Source organism: Dendropsophus ebraccatus, chromosome 6, assembly GCF_027789765.1.
Source record: "Dendropsophus ebraccatus isolate aDenEbr1 chromosome 6, aDenEbr1.pat, whole genome shotgun sequence".
NCBI lineage: Eukaryota > Metazoa > Chordata > Amphibia > Anura > Hylidae > Dendropsophus > Dendropsophus ebraccatus.
Genome location: NC_091459.1, coordinates 123,306,221 through 123,323,570, shown reverse-complemented (window position 1 = coordinate 123,323,570; position 17,350 = coordinate 123,306,221). Strand labels below are relative to the sequence as shown.

The 17,350-nt window shown below is 44.3% G+C and overlaps 1 protein-coding gene across 1 annotated transcript in view; it reads left to right on the top strand.

The window, feature by feature from the left end:
* The first annotated feature begins 7,437 nt into the window (after positions 1 to 7,437).
* LOC138795052 (astacin-like metalloendopeptidase) overlaps positions 7,438 to 17,350 on the top strand; it is a 36,467-nt gene continuing 26,554 nt past the window's right edge. The window contains exon 1 of the mRNA XM_069974000.1: positions 7,438 to 7,536. Within this exon, the coding sequence (XP_069830101.1) occupies positions 7,440 to 7,536 (97 nt within the window). The 5' untranslated portion in view covers positions 7,438 to 7,439. The remainder of the gene's footprint in view (positions 7,537 to 17,350) is intronic.

The following is a 17,350-nucleotide window of genomic DNA, read 5'->3' as shown; positions in this document are numbered from 1 at the left end:
ACTCTCAGCTAATTTATAGCCACAGGGTTTTTGGGTCATTTGTATATTACATAGTACATAAAATAATTGTTTTGCACATTATTGCAGTAATGGAGAGGGTGGGAAACATAAGTGCTGACAGATACTGCAGGGAGCATGAAGGAATGAGCAGGACATATGTGAGCACATACATGCAGCACTCTGTCTGGGGAGAGAAAGGTTACAGTTATGAAGAGATTACCTCCACAGTCCTGTCCCCTGATGCAAGCCCCAGCCTTAGGTGAATCTGCCATGATTTGGAAGGTGAGGGAGACTTCCTCAGTCAGCTTTAGACATCACTATGCCCCTCCCCCCTCCCCCTCCCGCCCAGTACAGGGAGCTTTTAAACTGAAGGAATGCTCTTAAACCAAGTTACAATTTTGAAAAACAGTGAGCTCTTCTTGCAAAAAAAACTCTTAATCCAAGTTACTTTTAAACCAAGGTAGCACTGTATCTCCTCCAAGCAGCCGACACTTAAGGCTCTGAGTCAAGATCTTTTTCTAGTGTATTCTTATTAGGATCCCAGAGCCAGATATGTAATGAACTAAAGAACTAAATGAGTCGATCTTCTGAACTACTCTTTCGAGTAATGCTGTTCAAATGTTATCACGCGTAATGCTGTACAAACGTTACTGGAGCAATATGTATCATGTACCTTTAACTGGGCAACTGGCACAATAGGTATCAAGTGCCTGTTACTGGGCAACTGGCACACTAGGTATCACGTGCCTTTTACTGGGTAACTGGCACACTAGGTATCACGTGCCTTTTACTGGGTAACTGGCACACTAGGTATCACGTTCCTTTAACTGGGCTCCTGGCACAATAAGTATAACGTTAACGTGCCCTTAGTGGGCTAAACCAGGGAAACTATAAGGCACTTGTACACACAGGGTACTGGAATGAATACAGCTGCTGCTGCTATCTATTTCTTAGCACTGAGAAGTGCTTTGGATGCACAGATGATTTTTTCGCTGGATCTTAGCCCTTAAAAGGACTTTTGGGTTCAGTAGTAATCCTGCCTAGCCAAAACACTATTAAAACCTAACTCTCCCTGCTCGAAGAACTCTCCCTGACTAGGTTGAAAGCGCATCTGCAGTCGAGAGGCGGGAGGCAAGTATTTAAGATTCGAGGTCATGTGGTTCAGCCATCCAATGAGGGTAGAGGTCGTTTTCGCGCTGCGTGCGTACTCCCAGGGTCCCTCACAGCCTCCCTGCATAGTCATTGGATTTTAAAAAAAGTGCCAAGTGCGATGGGAGGGCTTTCGAATGTTTGATGGGTATTCGACACACTACTCGATTGTATTTGAATCTTTCGAAAAACCGCAATATTAGATCGAATACCTACTCGATCGAATCGTATTCGCTCATCTCTAGTGAAGAGGAATTTGTATTGCAGGTTCAGAGTAGCAGAGAGGTATGTGTTGTGAAAGTCCCAACCCAGGGTAGAATTGTGCTCTGCCGATACTGCAGAAGAAGAGAAAGTACTGAAAACTTGAAAGTAGACGTTTACTTGTGCCCGTGTTTCTAGCTTTGTCGCTATATCACCTTTTGCCCCCCAGTGTTGGGTGAACCGTCCTGTAAGGTTGACACAAGCCCCAGACCTCGTTACCTGGGTTGAGCAGAGTGGCCAAGATTTTCTTGGTTACACCGCACTGCGAGATAGAGTACGTAGGCTCCTATCAACTTTGCTCCATCCGGATCAGTTCCTCTGTTATAGGATACTGTACTGCACCTTTGGACTCTCTCGGCATGGGTTGGGGTTTCTCTGACTTATCCTCTCTCTTAGGTAGCTTAAAGAAGATGTACCATCAGGTACATCCTCTTCAATTTAACCCACCAATAGAATGGCGCCGTCATGGGAAAGCCGATGCCGTGGTCCATTTCTCGAAAAGCAGCCCGGCTCCAGTGTACGGCGCCATTCTATGCACGGGTCCCAGGCCAGGGCTCAAGCACTGGAGGCAGGAACTCCCTCCCCTGTATGACGCAGCTCCTTTAGAATCAATGGAGCCGCGACATATAGGGGAGGGAATTCCCACCCACTGGGGGCGGGCCGGCACGCCTCCAGTGCTTGAGCACCACCCTGGGGCCCGTGCATAGAATGGCGCCGTACATGGGAACCGGGCCGCGGTTAGAAAAACAGACCGCGGCACCAGCTTCCCCATGATGCCGCCGTTCTATCAGTGGGTTAAATTCAAGAGGATGTACCTGATGGTACATCCTCTTTAACACTGCATGGTATGTGGAAGTGCTGCTTTCAAGAAACTGGTGTCTGGATCTCCCATGTGCATCTGCCCTACACAGAAACCTGACTAAAACTGACTAGTTCTGAAGAGGGGACCTGGCAAAGCCAGAGCCCAGTTGGATCACAGCTGGGACCAATTTGTTTTGCGTCCTCCCTGTTCAACAACCAGACAAAGACTACCTAGTGTGGGTGTATACTTCCTCTCCCTATGTGACAACTTCCTACAGGTGGTGTATCCTCTGTGAGTGGTGTATCCTCTGTGAGTGGAGGAGAATAAAGCATAGAAAAGAAAATAGCTCAGTGATAGGTAGAGAAGAAGAGAAGGTCCTTATTGGTGAACAGATCGCAATAAACAATAACTCTTTGGTTACCTGCAGCTGTGCAAAACATAAGTACAGTTACATATAATAGTGACATTTTGTGGCAAAACTTAGGTACAACTTCATCACCACAGTTACTTGAAGTACAGACTTTACGAAGGGTGTAACATACTGGTAACACCCGTGGTGGGACATCACAATAGCTCATGCCACTCCTCGCCACTGTGACAAGTGCCCCTGTGGTGCTTCTACAGCTATTACCACTGCACACATAACATGTAGCCCCTGGGTCCCTGGGACAGTATTACTATGGGGAAAGAGCACAGGTGACATTAATATAGGGGCACAGCACAGGGGACATTATTACTATGGGGCACAGCAGGACAGGGGGCAGTTACTGTGGGGGCACAGCAGGTAATGGGGCATTGACTATGGCCGAACAGCAGGGAAGGGGGCAATGCTACTATATGTGGGGGCACAGCAGAGCAGAGGACATTTTTACTAAATGGGGGCACAGTAGGGGTCATTATTACTATATGGGGGGCACAACACAGGATCCTACATACAGGCGGCAACCCACATACCTACTGACTTTACTGTACATGAATTTGTTGTATAAGTGCGTTGCCTTACATGTTTGTCTGTCAGGTTCAGAAAAGATGAATTGTAGCTGCAAGAAATCATCATGGTGGTCTGGGCCAGATGGAGAGGGAAAGGAAGGTGATGTCTCAGATCAAAAACAATGTCACCTTGTGAGTCACTGGATGAGTTTTGAAAGGTCGGGTAACACTGCTCTATGCCTTAATACACACCCTGCTTCTTTCTAGCAACATTTTTATCAAGATTTATCAAGATTCGCCCTGACCTAGAAATGACCTACAAACTTCCCTGAGCAGTATTATACAAATTGTAATGATTGTATTTGCTGCCGAAGTCCATAGTGGAAACTTCTATTTCTACTGGTAATTAACTAAAAAATCCCCATGAAAATTCATTAGATTAACATTAGTAACACATTTTGGGTCCTGGTTACGCATGTCAGGGGGAAGCTTACAGACCATAAACCAATTATACAGTATAAGGTGCAGAGATTATAGCTACTGAGGAAGAACCTGAATATTCCATGTACACAGACCCTGCAGCCCTTGTACACACCTGTAATCTCCATAGCATGGGTGACACCCGCTATTATAGTGTCTCCAGTTTCACGGTTTTTCTTTTTTTTTTATGACAAATAGTTTATTGAAAATTTTAAAATTTTACAAGAAAATGTAACAGGGTCAGCAAATAACTGAATAAACAATGATGAAATAAAAGAAAACATAATACAACATGAATAAACATCCAGTGGTTCCTCTATACCGCAATAGAAAGGTCACTTAGTGCAAAATAGATTACTCACTCTCTTCTTGAGTAGGTAACGGTTGGTCACATACAGAATCCTAATTCACAAAGACTCCTGATAGCTCCTCCACTTGTGCCAGAGTTTTTCAACTGAACTCGCCTTGTCCGATCCAATAGCAATAGAGAGTTCCATTTGGTAATTAAAGTTTACCGTAGCTAGAATTTCTTTTAGAGCAGGGGCCTCCACTGATTTTCACTTCCTTGCTCTGGCAGTTCTAGTTGTCATTAAAATATAAAGTAAGACTTTCACATCCGAGAAGTGGAGATCTTCAGTGTCCAATGCTAATAGAGCCATGCTAGGCCCCCAATTAAGCGGGAACATCTGTATCTTTTCAATAAGCTTACGAATCTTGTGCCAAAAGGGGATTAACACTGGGCACTCCCAACATATATGTAGGGGTGTGCCTACATTTGCTTTACAACGCCAACATATAGGGTCAGAACCTGGGTATATTTTGGATAACTGGTAGGGTGTCAGGTACCATCTATACAATAGCTTTCTGGATGTCCTATGCAATGAGATACCTTATTAGCTAAAGTGAACATATGGTACCAATGCTCCTCAGTGAAAGACCTCCCCAGTTCCTGTTCCCATTTCACTACAAATGATAGAGAGGTCAGTCGGGTTTGCATGGCTTTGTAAGCAGTAGAGAGGCCCTTAATCGGTTTTCTAGAATTATTAAAATATTTTTTGTATGTAATCATAGGGGGTGAGGCCTGCACATCAATATCCTTTAAACAGTGTCATTCGTTATAAAATTTATAGAAGTCCCTATGGGGTATATTGTGTGTGGAGACAAGGTGAGAGAAGGAAACTAAATTTCCATTTTCATACAGTAGAGAAAGATGTTATCTCTTTATCAGCCCATGATTTGAAATCAGAATCAGGGATAAGATATTCAATTACCATAATTGGTAAAGCCAGAGGCCTTAACCCCTAGACGACCCTGGACGTACAGTTACGCCATGGAAGTCTGTCACCAGACGACCCTGGGCGTAACTGTACGTCCAGGGTGTTTCTCCTGCATAGGAGGTAGGGGCCGACTGCAGTAAGCAGCCTGGCCCTCACCGTTAATGACAGGCTGCAGCGATTGCGCAGCAGTGGGTCATTAACTCCTTTAACGGCCACGACGGGGAGTCCCCTGTCACTTACCGATCGTTAAAACGGGGGTTAAAGGAACCAATTCCGACTTAACAATATCTTTATTTCAAATTTTAAGGCCTGCGGACACAGTGGGCGAGATCCATGGTGGACTAGGAATGCCTATTCTAGAGGCCCACAGGAAGGCTAAGAGATTTCTATTAGGGAGTATGGCTGCCTCTATCTTCATACATAGGTTAGGAGCCTCATCAACACACCAATATTTTAGTTGATCCATTATTGCTGCTTAATATAAAAGTATATTAGGATAGCCCAACCCCCCTTGAGCTAGAGGTTGAGCTACAGGTTGGTATAACATTTGGGCAGAGAGCCTAGCTCGCTGACCCAGCCATACAAACTTATTGATTGTCAGTTGAATACATTTCAACAAAGATATAGTAATTGGGATGGCGAGATTCCTGAAATAATTCAAAATTTTGGGAAGTAGCATCATCTTAACCGTTGAAATCCTCCCAATCCACAATATGGGTAGTTTAGAGAATTTGGTAATGTCCTTAATCCAGGGTGGAGAGTAATGTATTGTAATTGGTAAGTGATAACTCATTTACAGGGTATGTAAGCGTAATCCCTAAGTAGGGGATAGCCCCCTCTGACCAGCCATATGGGTACATTCTTTGGAGACAGGACTTCATCGCTGAGGCCATGCCCATAGCTAATATCAAGGATTTGGAGGGGGTTCACTTTATAGTAGCTCACGTTTCCAAACTCTGATAGGATCCTTCTAGCATGTTGTAAGGATATATCTGGAGCAGTCAGCGATAAAATAATGTCATCCGTAAACAACCCAATGCCGTGGTCACGACCTCCCATCATAATGCCTAGTATCTCCCTGTCTTCTCGTATCTTTTGAGCCAGTGGCTCAATTGCCAAGGCAAAAATGGTCAGTGACAAGGGGCACCCTTGCCTCGTGCCATTTGTAATGGTAAAGGCTTGTGATAGGATACCTGAAGAGTACACCTGGGCAGAGGGTGTTGTATATAGTGCCATGATGGCCTCTAATAAAGGGCCACATATTCCAAATTTGGATAGAATAGCATATAGATATCCCCAGTGGACTCGAACGCCTTCTCCGCATCCAACGTGAGTAGCAGAGAAGGCAGTTTCACTGTTTTTCTTTCTCTGGTAACAGACTTAATGGGCCGGTTAGTTTAATGTGATTAAAATTATATTTCATTTCCCCACTTTTCTCAATCAGTAGATTTTTTTAATATGTATTTATACAGTCACCATTAGGACAATGGCTAAATGCATTCTACCGCATGTTCAACAAGTTTCGGCCATCTAGTCCTTAATCATGGCTTTTTTATTGAGAATTGTGAATGTCCTGCAGGAAGAAGTTTTTTTTCCAGTCTGCTGCCAGAGACGGATTAATTGCACCCTTGGCCTTGGACTGTCCACCCAACCTGTCCCCTCCTCCCTCCCCAGTGCACAGGCGCATGAATGGGGGTCCTGAGAGAGATGAACTCTCTTATCTGTGTGCTCTCTGTGCGTTCTCTATATAGTAGGTGGCCTCCTGTGTAGGTACTTCTATAGTAGATGGTGCACTCTGTGCATTTCCCATAAAGCAAATCTTCCCATGTGTAGTCCCTCCTTAAGTAGATGGCCCACTGTGTAGTTCTCCCTTTAGTATATGGAACCCAGTTTAATCCACCTTTAGTAGATGGCCCTAAGTATGGTTTCCCCTTTAATAGATGTCCATCTGTGTAGTCCCCCCATAAGTCCATGGCCCCCCAGTGAATATATATCCCCCAGTGTAGTCCCCTTTAGTAGATGGCCCCCAGTGGAGTCTCGCTCCTGCAGGGCCGGTGAGCGTACTAAAAACAAAACTCACTTCTCATATGCTTCCCCATCACTGCAGCTCTCCCAACACCCTTTTATTTTCTGGCGCAGGCAGTTGGCTGACAGGTGGGTGGGATTTCCACCGCTGCCTTCAATGGGCCAGCTGGATGATCTAAGGATCCCCTCCTGTTGATCCCCGAGGCCCCTTGTACTGTTTCCTGCTGCACTGATCTTTATATTTCAACATTAAAGGACAACTCCCCCAAAAAAATTTTTTGGCTTATTTAACACACATTACAAAGTTATATAACTTTGTAATGTGGTTAAATAACCGGTCTGGCCCCCTTCCCCCACTTTCCGACTTTGCACACCAGCAGCCTTTTCAATGGCTGGAGCGCATCACATGGCTTCCAGCTTGCTCAGCCCTGATTGGCTGAGCTTGCTGGAAGCCATGTGATGCGCTCCAGCCAATGAAAAGGCTGCCAGTGCGCACTGGCAGCCTTTTCTCTCCCATGGACCCGGAAGTGAGAGACATCGCTGGACGGAGGACGCAGGTGACGGTGAGGCGGACGGCGGGCGAATCGAGTGGCGATCGTCACCAGAGGGATGGTGAGTATGGTGTCTGTGTGTGTCTGTGTTTGTTTTTTTTTGGGGTCCCGCCGGAGTTGTCCTTTAAGCATGTGGTCTTTTAACATGCTCTATTACATCAAATGATTATTGGCCAGAATGGCCGATAATCAACCAAGTATGGTAGAAAATCGTTTGGTGTGGTAGAGCCTTTAGGGTCTTCTTAAGGGCCTCTTACACTGGACAATTGTCGTGTTAAAAAAATCATTAAATCGTTTGAATTTAAGCGATGATCTTCTGGTGTAAATGCAGCATCAAAAAAACTAAAGGAAATTGCATAGCGTAGCGATGATCAGTGTTAGAAATCCAATGTAAAATGTATAAAAAGTGTAAAGTAAAAAAATGTAAAAAAGTTTTTAAAAACACACAATAGCCCCTCCCCCAATTTAAAATTAAATCACACCCCTTTCCCATTTTATAAATAAAACACAAAAAAAATAAAAAAATAAACATATTATATACCGTAGCGTGCATAATCGGCCGATCTATTAAAATAAAGCAATATAGTTCCCGCACGGTGAAGACTGATGATTTGTTTTACATTTTATATATTTTTTTTTAAATTCATAAAAATGTATCAATGTGTCCGATAGATACAATTATGTTACTAATAAAAACTAGAGACCATGGTGCAAAAAATGATACCCCATACAGCTCCATAGATGAAAAAATAAAAGCGATATATATAAGAGCCACAATAGGGCCATCGTAATCACACCTATTTGCAAAGTTTTGCTGTTAATAAAAATAGTAAAACATTAGAAAAGATATATAAACTACAAATCACTGTATTCAGACTGAACTATAGAATAAATAGATCATGTCAGTTTAACCATAAAGTGCATTACGTAAACACGGAACCCCCCCCCCAATTTGTAGAATTGTGTTTTTCCCCCAATTTCACCCCATAAATAATATTTTGGGGTTTTGTCATACATGTTATGGTAGATTGCACTTACACTTTTATCATTCAAACGTCTAATGTTTAGAAAAAAAGATGTGCAGCAGATAATGATGATTTCCCCGGCCCCACAAAAGATTTTAGACAAACTGATTATCCATTGAATTCGCATTCCTATGAACTCTTATTAGTAATAATCGGCCTCCATAAAAGTTCCTTAAAGGGGTACTCCAGTGGGGGGCACTTTTTTACTGGGACCAGGGAGGAGGTGGCCGAGGAAAAAGACGTCCACCCACCTCCCTGGTTCCAGCAGCGGGTCCCGCATCGCGGCGTTCCGGTGCCCGGTTCCCGGCCGCTTCCGGGTGTCTGACGCGGGACCGAGACGTGACATCTCAGGTCCGCTTAACCACTCAGTGAAGGAGGCGGGATCTGAGCGGACTTGAAACAGATCCCACCGCTGGAAACAGGGAGGTGAGTGGACGTCTTTTTCCTCAGCCACCTCCTCCCCGGTCCCAGTAAAAAAGTGCCCCCCCCCACTGGAGTACCCCTTTAAGCGTTTCTCTCCCCGTCTCGGCCATTGCTGCTTAACACAGACTTTATATTCAATGGCGATCTAGATGGAAAGAAAAGTGCTTACACCCAGATCTCTACCAATCTAAACTTTTGATGTGTCAGGGTTTAAGTGACATGGAAATTTAATGCTCGCCAATATCAGCTGAACTTAAAACCGTCCAAGTATCGAAAGTGTGTGGGGAGTTCCCATTTCCCAACTGATGGCAGATGTTGAAGAGGGGGGGATCAATATCTAAAATTCTTTTAAATGCATAAAGAATTTATAATTGCCTGACATAAACCTTTGGTTATCATACACAGCAAGGGTTATAGTCCTATAGAACATTTTATAACTTTTCTATTATACTATATACTTTGAATATTTACAGTTATTTAAACTACATCACTAACATGGACAACTCTGACAAAAGAGATGGATGTTGTGTATATTACAGCCTAAACCCCTGGCTAACTGTTACAGGGATGGGACTCAAGTACGCTCTTTAGCTTCCCTGGAATAATTAGAGTCAAATAGCATTGAATTTTTTTTTATTAACTTTATCTTTAAAAAAAAAATCTGTGTTGACTTCTTTATTGTTAACCTCCTCCTGCTGCTGCACTGTAAATTAATGTCGCTCCAGCGACGTTAATTTACTGCAGAGGATGGCACAGGTGTAGGAGGTATGCCTGTGTTATCCGCAGCAGGTCCTGGCTATCAGTGATAGCCGGGGACCCGCCGCAACTCTCAGCACTGGAGCCGCTCTCCGATGCTGAGAGTTAACCCTATAGATACTGCGGCCAGCAAGACCGCAGTATCTATAGGGCTCCGAAGAGACAATTCTCCCTCTACAGAGGGAGAATTGTCTCTCCGGTGTCCATCGGTGCTCTACGAACTGATCGCAGAGCCCCGATGGTAGTCATAGAAAGCCTGAGGCTTCCGGTTTCTATCTACGGAGGCCGGTGGGGGGGAAGGAGGTAAGGCAGGACGCGCGCCTGTGAGCTCTGCTGCCTCCCCTCTCTCCCCTGCCGCTGTTATAAGATAGTAACAGCAGCAGGGGACATCAGAGAGGCGGAAGAGCTAGAGGACATCAGCTTATGGGATCTTTATGATCCCATAAGTTGACGTAAAATCAAAACCTGGGCATTGAGGCATCAATGATCCCAGGTCGTGAAAGGGTTAAACCATGTCTGATGAAAAGACCAGAGTGAGTCTGGAAATTGTACAATTTTTGATTTTTTTTCCCAGTTTTCAACTACTGGGAACTCCTTGAAAAAATATTAGACATGACGAGTCTTACAAGATTAACTATATTAGTTGAGACGAGAATAGCCCTTTAATTTGTCATGGCCAGGGGTGACTAATTTGCATATTGCCAAAGGCATCGTGACTATCACATAATTTTATGGTTTCATAAGTGGTGGGTTGGGATGAGGGTGGAGGCTTAACTTCTACACAGTGATTGGCTAGCCCCCCTTCTCTATGGGGTTTATATAGATCCTCCTTAGCAGGTGTCTTGGTACAGTTGAACAACCCGATCCACAAGATGATGGAGCTCAGCTTGGTGTTACTGTGTCTGGCTACTTTCCCACTTAGTCATGCTCTTCCAATACTGGTGAGTCAAGATCTGCTCTAAAAAAAATTCCTTCGTGTCTTCTGATATTTGTTAGAAGGAAGATGACAGCTTCTTGTAGTTCCCTCAGCACTAACTTGTTATTTTTTTCCCCCTCCTTGTAGGCGACTGGAGATGATCAAGGTAACTTGCATCTTTTTATTTTTTGCTTTATTCCCTTTTCACTTCTCTTATTTTAAGTATGTCGGCAACTCATTGTCCTACAGTAGCTTTATTTTATTTAGTGTTTTATACATCGAGAAAATACCTATAGGGTATTCTGCTATAGCAGTGCATGAGAAGAGGTGTAAAAGAAGCCTCCACCCCCTAAGACTCTCTTTAGGCAGTTGTGATGACTTGTGATGTTCTTCTCCTTCCCAAATAATAAGGACAATAGAACAGTGACTAAAATAATTGAAGCAATAACTAAAAGTTAAGGCCCTAGTACACGGGCCGATCTGGAGGAGCAAGCGAGCACCAACCTGTTAGATCAGTGCTCTCTTACTCCTTGATCCACGCTTGCTGCAGGAGCTAATACATGACCTGGTAAAATTGGGGCGGGAGGGGGCATGGCAAGCTGCAGGATCTTTAGATCATCCGGGGAGCCCATAGGCAGGGCCGGCGTTAGGGGGGGGGCAAAGTAGGCACTTGCCCAGGGCCCCCATCCCCCAGGGGCCCCCTAGCTCCTTCCTTCATTAGTGGAGCAGGAAGCAGAGCAGCACAAGCAGCTCCCCTGCTCCACTAATGATCGAAGGAGCTGAGCTGTGAGGACGGAGCGCCCCTCCTGCAGAGCTGCCTGTTCCCTACAGAAGAGGAGGAACGGCAAGCCCAGGTAAAGAAATAGAGGGGGGGGGGGGGGTGTTAGAGGGTCACGGAGACTGGGGGCGGGACTTGCGGCCAGGGGGCGGTGCTTACGGCCCCGGGTGGGCGGAGCCTCGGGTGTCTTTATAAAACAGTAACCCCCTTCCCATATACTAGCCTAGCGACCGTATACAGGAAGGGGGCAGGGGATCTTGTATGATGCAGTCCCCCCTTCCACCATATACTGTTCAGGGCCCTCCTCCCTCTGTATCTATGGCCACCAGGCCCTGAGCAGTACATGATGGAGGTGGGTGCTGAATCACACAGTATCCTGTATGATAAAGTACCCCCATATCTCTCCTCTGCTCTACTACTACCCCCAATACTACTCCTAATACTGCCCTACTACTACCCCAATACTACTCCTAATACTGCTCTACTATTACCCCCAATACTACTCCTAATACTGCCCTACTATTACCCCCAATACTACTCCTAATACTGCTCTACTATTACCCCCAATACTACTCCTAATACTGCCCTACTATTACCCCCAATACTACTCCTAATACTGCCCTACTATTACCCCCAATAGTGCCCTACTACTACCCCAATACTACTCCTAATACTGCCCTACTACTACCCCCAATACTACTCCTAATACTGCCCTACTATTACCCCCAATAGTGCCCTACTACTACCCCAATACTACTCCTAATACTGCCCTACTACTACCCCCAATACTACTCCTAATACTGCCCTACTATTACCCCCAATAGTGCCCTACTACTAGCCCAATACTACTCCTAATACTGCCCTACTACTACCCCCAATACTACTCCTAATACTGCCCTACTACTACCCCCAATACTACTCCTAATACTGCTCTACTACTACCCCCAATAGTGCCCTACTACTACCACCATCAATACTACTCCTAATACTGCTCTACTACTACCCCCAATAGTGCCTTACTACTACCCCAATACTACTCCTAATACTGCCCTACTACTACCCCCAGTAGTGCCCTACTATTACCCCCAATACTACTCCTAATATTGCTCTACTACTACCCCCAATAGTGCCCTACTATTACCCCCAATACTACTCCTAATACTGCCCTACTACTACCCCCAATAGTGCCCTACTATTACCCCCAATACTACTCCTAATACTGCCCTACTACTACCCCCAATAGTGCCCTACTATTACCCCCAATACTACTCCTAATACTGCTCTACTACTACCCTCAATACTACTCCTAATACTGCCCTACTACTACCCCCAATAGTGCCCTACTACTACCACCATCAATACTACTCCTAATACTGCTCTACTACTACCCCCAATAGTGCCCTACTATTACCCCCAATACTACTCCAAATACTGCTCTACTACCCCCAATACTGCCCTACTACTACCCCCAATACTACTCCCAATACTGCTCTACTACTACCACAAATACTGCCCTACTACTACCCCAATACTACTCCTAATACTGCTCTACTACTACTCCCAATACTGCCCTACTACTACTCCTAATACTGCTCTACTACTACCCCCAATACTGCTCTACTACTACCCCCATAATGCCCTACTACTACCCCCAATACTACTCCTAATAGTGCTCTACTACTACCCCCAATACTACTCCTAATACTGCTCTACTACTACCCCCAATACTGCTCTACTACTACCCCCATACTGCCCTACTACTACCCCCAATACTACTCCTAATACTGCTCTACTACTACCCCCAATACTGCTCTACTACTACCCCCAATACTGCTCTACTACTACCCCCATACTGCCCTACTACTACCCCCAATACTACTCCTAATACTGCTCTACTACTACCCCAATACTGCTCTACTACTACTACTACTCCCAATACTACTCTACTACTACCCCTAATACTGCTCTACTACTACCCCCAATACTGCTCTACTACTACCCCCAATACTGCTCTACTAGCATTGCTATTATTACCTCCACTCCTGATACTACTACTACTCCCAAAACTGCTACTCCCCTTATCTACTACTACACCCCTCATCTTATATGCTTCTACTATCGCTACACCCCTTATCCACTATGCCTATACTACTACACCCATCAAAAAATAAATAAAAAAAATCGAGAAAAGAAAAAACGAGATTTTATTTTTTGCCCACATCACCCCAGCCCTAGGAGATGCTATGTGCTGGGGGCGGGGGGGCATTTAACTATCAGTGGAGATGCTATCTGCTGAGGGGGCAACTATCAGTGGAGATGCTATCTGCTGAGGGGGCAACTATCAGTGGAGATGCTATGTGCTGGGGGGGGGGGGGACAGGGGAGATGCTATGTGCTGGGGGGGGGGGGGTAACTATCAGGGGAGCTGCTATCTGCTGAGGGGGCAACTATCAGGGGGCTAGCTAACAGGTGTAAAACCTACAGTGAGATGCCTCCTATATTGGTGGATACTACATACTGGGTGGTGGAGGTAACTACCAGAAGAATTACCTACAGAGGGATACCGACTATATGTACTATGGAGGCACAGAGGGACCTATCTACTATATAGGGCACAGAGGGGTCTTATTTAAGGTCACAGAAGATCACCCCACCTCGAGCAGCGCGCCAACCGCTGACAAAAAAGTATTGGGACCTTAAATTGCTGCTACAATGTTTTAGCATTTGGGGCCCCACCTTCAACTTTGCCCAGGGCCACATTTTGTCTAAAACCGGCCCTGCCCATAGGAGATGGCGGCGGTCTACTGCCGCCGCACCCATTACACAGAGCAACGGCCAGCAGTCATATTGTTGTCATTTTTAAAAATATGTTGAAAGACTACGATCAGGCGACATCGTGCATGTCGGCTGATCGTTGACTTTTAACACTAGCTATTACACCAAGTGATTATCGACTATATTGACCGATAATCTGCTAATTACGGCCAATAATTGTTAGTCTAATAGGGCCTTCTTCACCCTTTCATAGTGCATCAGTCTACTATTTCCCCTTTTGCTTTACCCTTACCGCATTATTAACCATCATGCAATGCAACAGCCTCCTCTAGCTTACCAATAAGCATCTTATCAATATAGTCTAAACTCCCCTTCATTTTGTAATAAAGTGCTATGATGTGGTCTCTGGGTGCACCATGCAATCTCTCTAGACCAGTCTTAATAAACCCTGGTGTGGTATGTCGGAGGAGCGGCCAGTCACTTGCTCTAGATAGTAAGGTGTGATGCCACTTCTGTGGTGGTTGGCCGAGATACAGCCGGGCCTTAAGATGTTATGTCGTGATGCCAGTGCTGGTTGGGCACACAGTTGTAATAGAAAGCCTGCTTTTATTTTAGAAGGCTGGTTGTACCTTGTTCCCCTGTGGACAGTGTCCTGCCGGGCTGCTACAGGGTCCCTTGGGTTAGTGTACTCACGGATGGCCGGAATGGTGTAGTGACCCTCCCGGACTATTGGAACTGCCCCCCACAGAAAGGGAAAATTTCCCAAGGATGTGGTAAATACTGTGTCGGTGTGAGGTAAACAATCACAGAGTCTCTTTCTCATAAATAATCTTGTTTTTACTTGAAAAGTACTTGTGTGCAGCAAATTATATAGCTGTGACTTGACAGGGTGTGATACACTTGATACAATAGCAAAGAAAGTTCATTCAGCTCACCTGGCTAGTGTTACGACCTAGAGGCATCCAAATCCTCAACAGCAGCAGACAATGGAAAAGAGTAGTGGTCGGCACTTTCAAGAGTATAAAAAAGTAGCTTTATTTTGTCATTTAAAATCCATGTCCCAAATCCAAAAATATGTACAAGGCACGATCTGACGCGTTTCTGGCACTCAGCCCTTAGTCATAGATAACGTGCATAAGACAAACATGTTACTTAAATAAGGGGGCCAGAGCCCTGGATCCTCCCCCACTCACACATGCTAGCTAATAAGCTAACTAATACAAGTAACTTGCTGGCTGCATATAACAAATGTAATCATATTAAAATACATCTAGAACATCATACATAAGTAAAATAAGCAGATCAGTAGTTTATTAACAAGTCTAGTCTATGATTAAGTCCTGCAGGAAAGGATGTACCCATCATGAGTATCCAAAAACCTTCACGGTTCAGGAGCTTCTGTTTTCTATCTCCACCCCGATAAGGGTTAAACACCCTTTCGAGGCCAGTGATGGTAAGCGTAGATACGTCCCATGCATGAACTAAGGAAAAATGTTTAGATACATTAGAGGGGTTACGTACTGTGGTATATTTAGCACCATATATATGCTCCCTCAATCTATCTTTTAGACGGCGGCTTGTGCAACCCACATAGCCGACATTACATGAAGTACACTTAATGTAATACACAACCCATGTTGTATTACAGTTTATGTACGATCTAATAGTATGCATTTTATTGTCTACAGATTTATGAATCATTTTGTCATTAGTGATATAATCACAACATCCACATCTGGTGCCACTACATTTGTAGTTGCCTTTATACTGTAACCAGGTGGTGGGTTTGGATGTAACTATATGGGAAGGTGACAACAATGTTCCTATTGTAGGGGGTCGTTTCGTAGAAAACCTACATCCCTTTCCAAGAATATTTTTTAATTTATCATCTTGGTATAGCACCGGAAGATATTTACTCAGGATGTTACGTATGGCATAAAACTGTTTGGAATATGTGGTAACAAATGTTGGAATGTTATTAGTTTTATTCTCAGGCATAACAACAAAGTTTTTGGGGAGAAGTAATTCAGTTCTATCCCTATTCCTCACTTTAGTGAATGCTCGCTCTATATTTTTGTCACAATAGCCGTGTCTTTTTAATCTGGATGTAAGCTGCTTCGCTTCCAATGTGAACGCTTCCATAGTGTGTTCAGGATGACATGAATCCGCTCGTAATAATGAATTACCTGCTGTAGGCTTTCTGTAATTTATTGTAGTTATCTCATTCCCATGTCCAATCAACTGAATATCCAAAAAGGGTATTTGATGGCGATTAAACTCATAAGTAAACCTCAACGAAAAAGGATTATTGTTACAATAAGAAACTTTATTTCTTATTGTAACAATAATCCTTTTTCGTTGAGGTTTAATACCCTTTTTGGATATTCATACCCTTTTTGGCATCCTTTCCTGCAGGACTTAATCATAGACTAGACTTGTTATTAAACTACTGATCTGCAAATTTTACTTATGTATGATGTTCTAGATGTATTTTAATATGATTACATTTGTTATATGCAGCCAGCAAGTTACTTGTATTAGTTAGCTAATTAGCTAGCATGTGTGAGTGGGGGAGGATCCAGGGCTCTGGCCCCCTTATTTAAGTAACATGTTTGTCTTATGCACGTTATCTATGACTAAGGGCTGAGTGTCAGAAACGCGTCAGATCGTGCCTTGTACATATTTTTGGATTTGGGACATGGATTTTAAATGACAAAATAAAGCTAAGTTTTTTACTCTTGAAAGGGATACACTTGATAGTTCCCTTGATAAAGCACTTGATAAGACACTTGATAATACAGCAACCAGATCTGTGATATGAATACAGTGAGGAATACAGTCGTGCTGACTGAGTAGTGTTTTGAGAGATACAAAGAATCAGAGTAGCAGAGAGGAGGATGTAGTGAGAGTCTCAACCCAAGTAGTACAGTGCTCTGCCGGGATGTTGGAGGATGAGGTAGAAGAATACTTAGAAGAAGAAGAGAATACTTATGCCTGTGTATTGACCTTTGGGTCTTCACACCACCCAATGCCCACCAGTGTCAGGTGACCCATCCTATGAGGGTGACACAAGGCCCCAGACCTTGTTACCTGGGATGAGTGGAATGCTGAGGGTTCCCTGCTGACAAACGTGCTGCAAGATAGAGTTCTTAGGCTCTTAGGCTCATTTCTCGATCCGGATCAGTTCCTAGCTTACTGCTGTC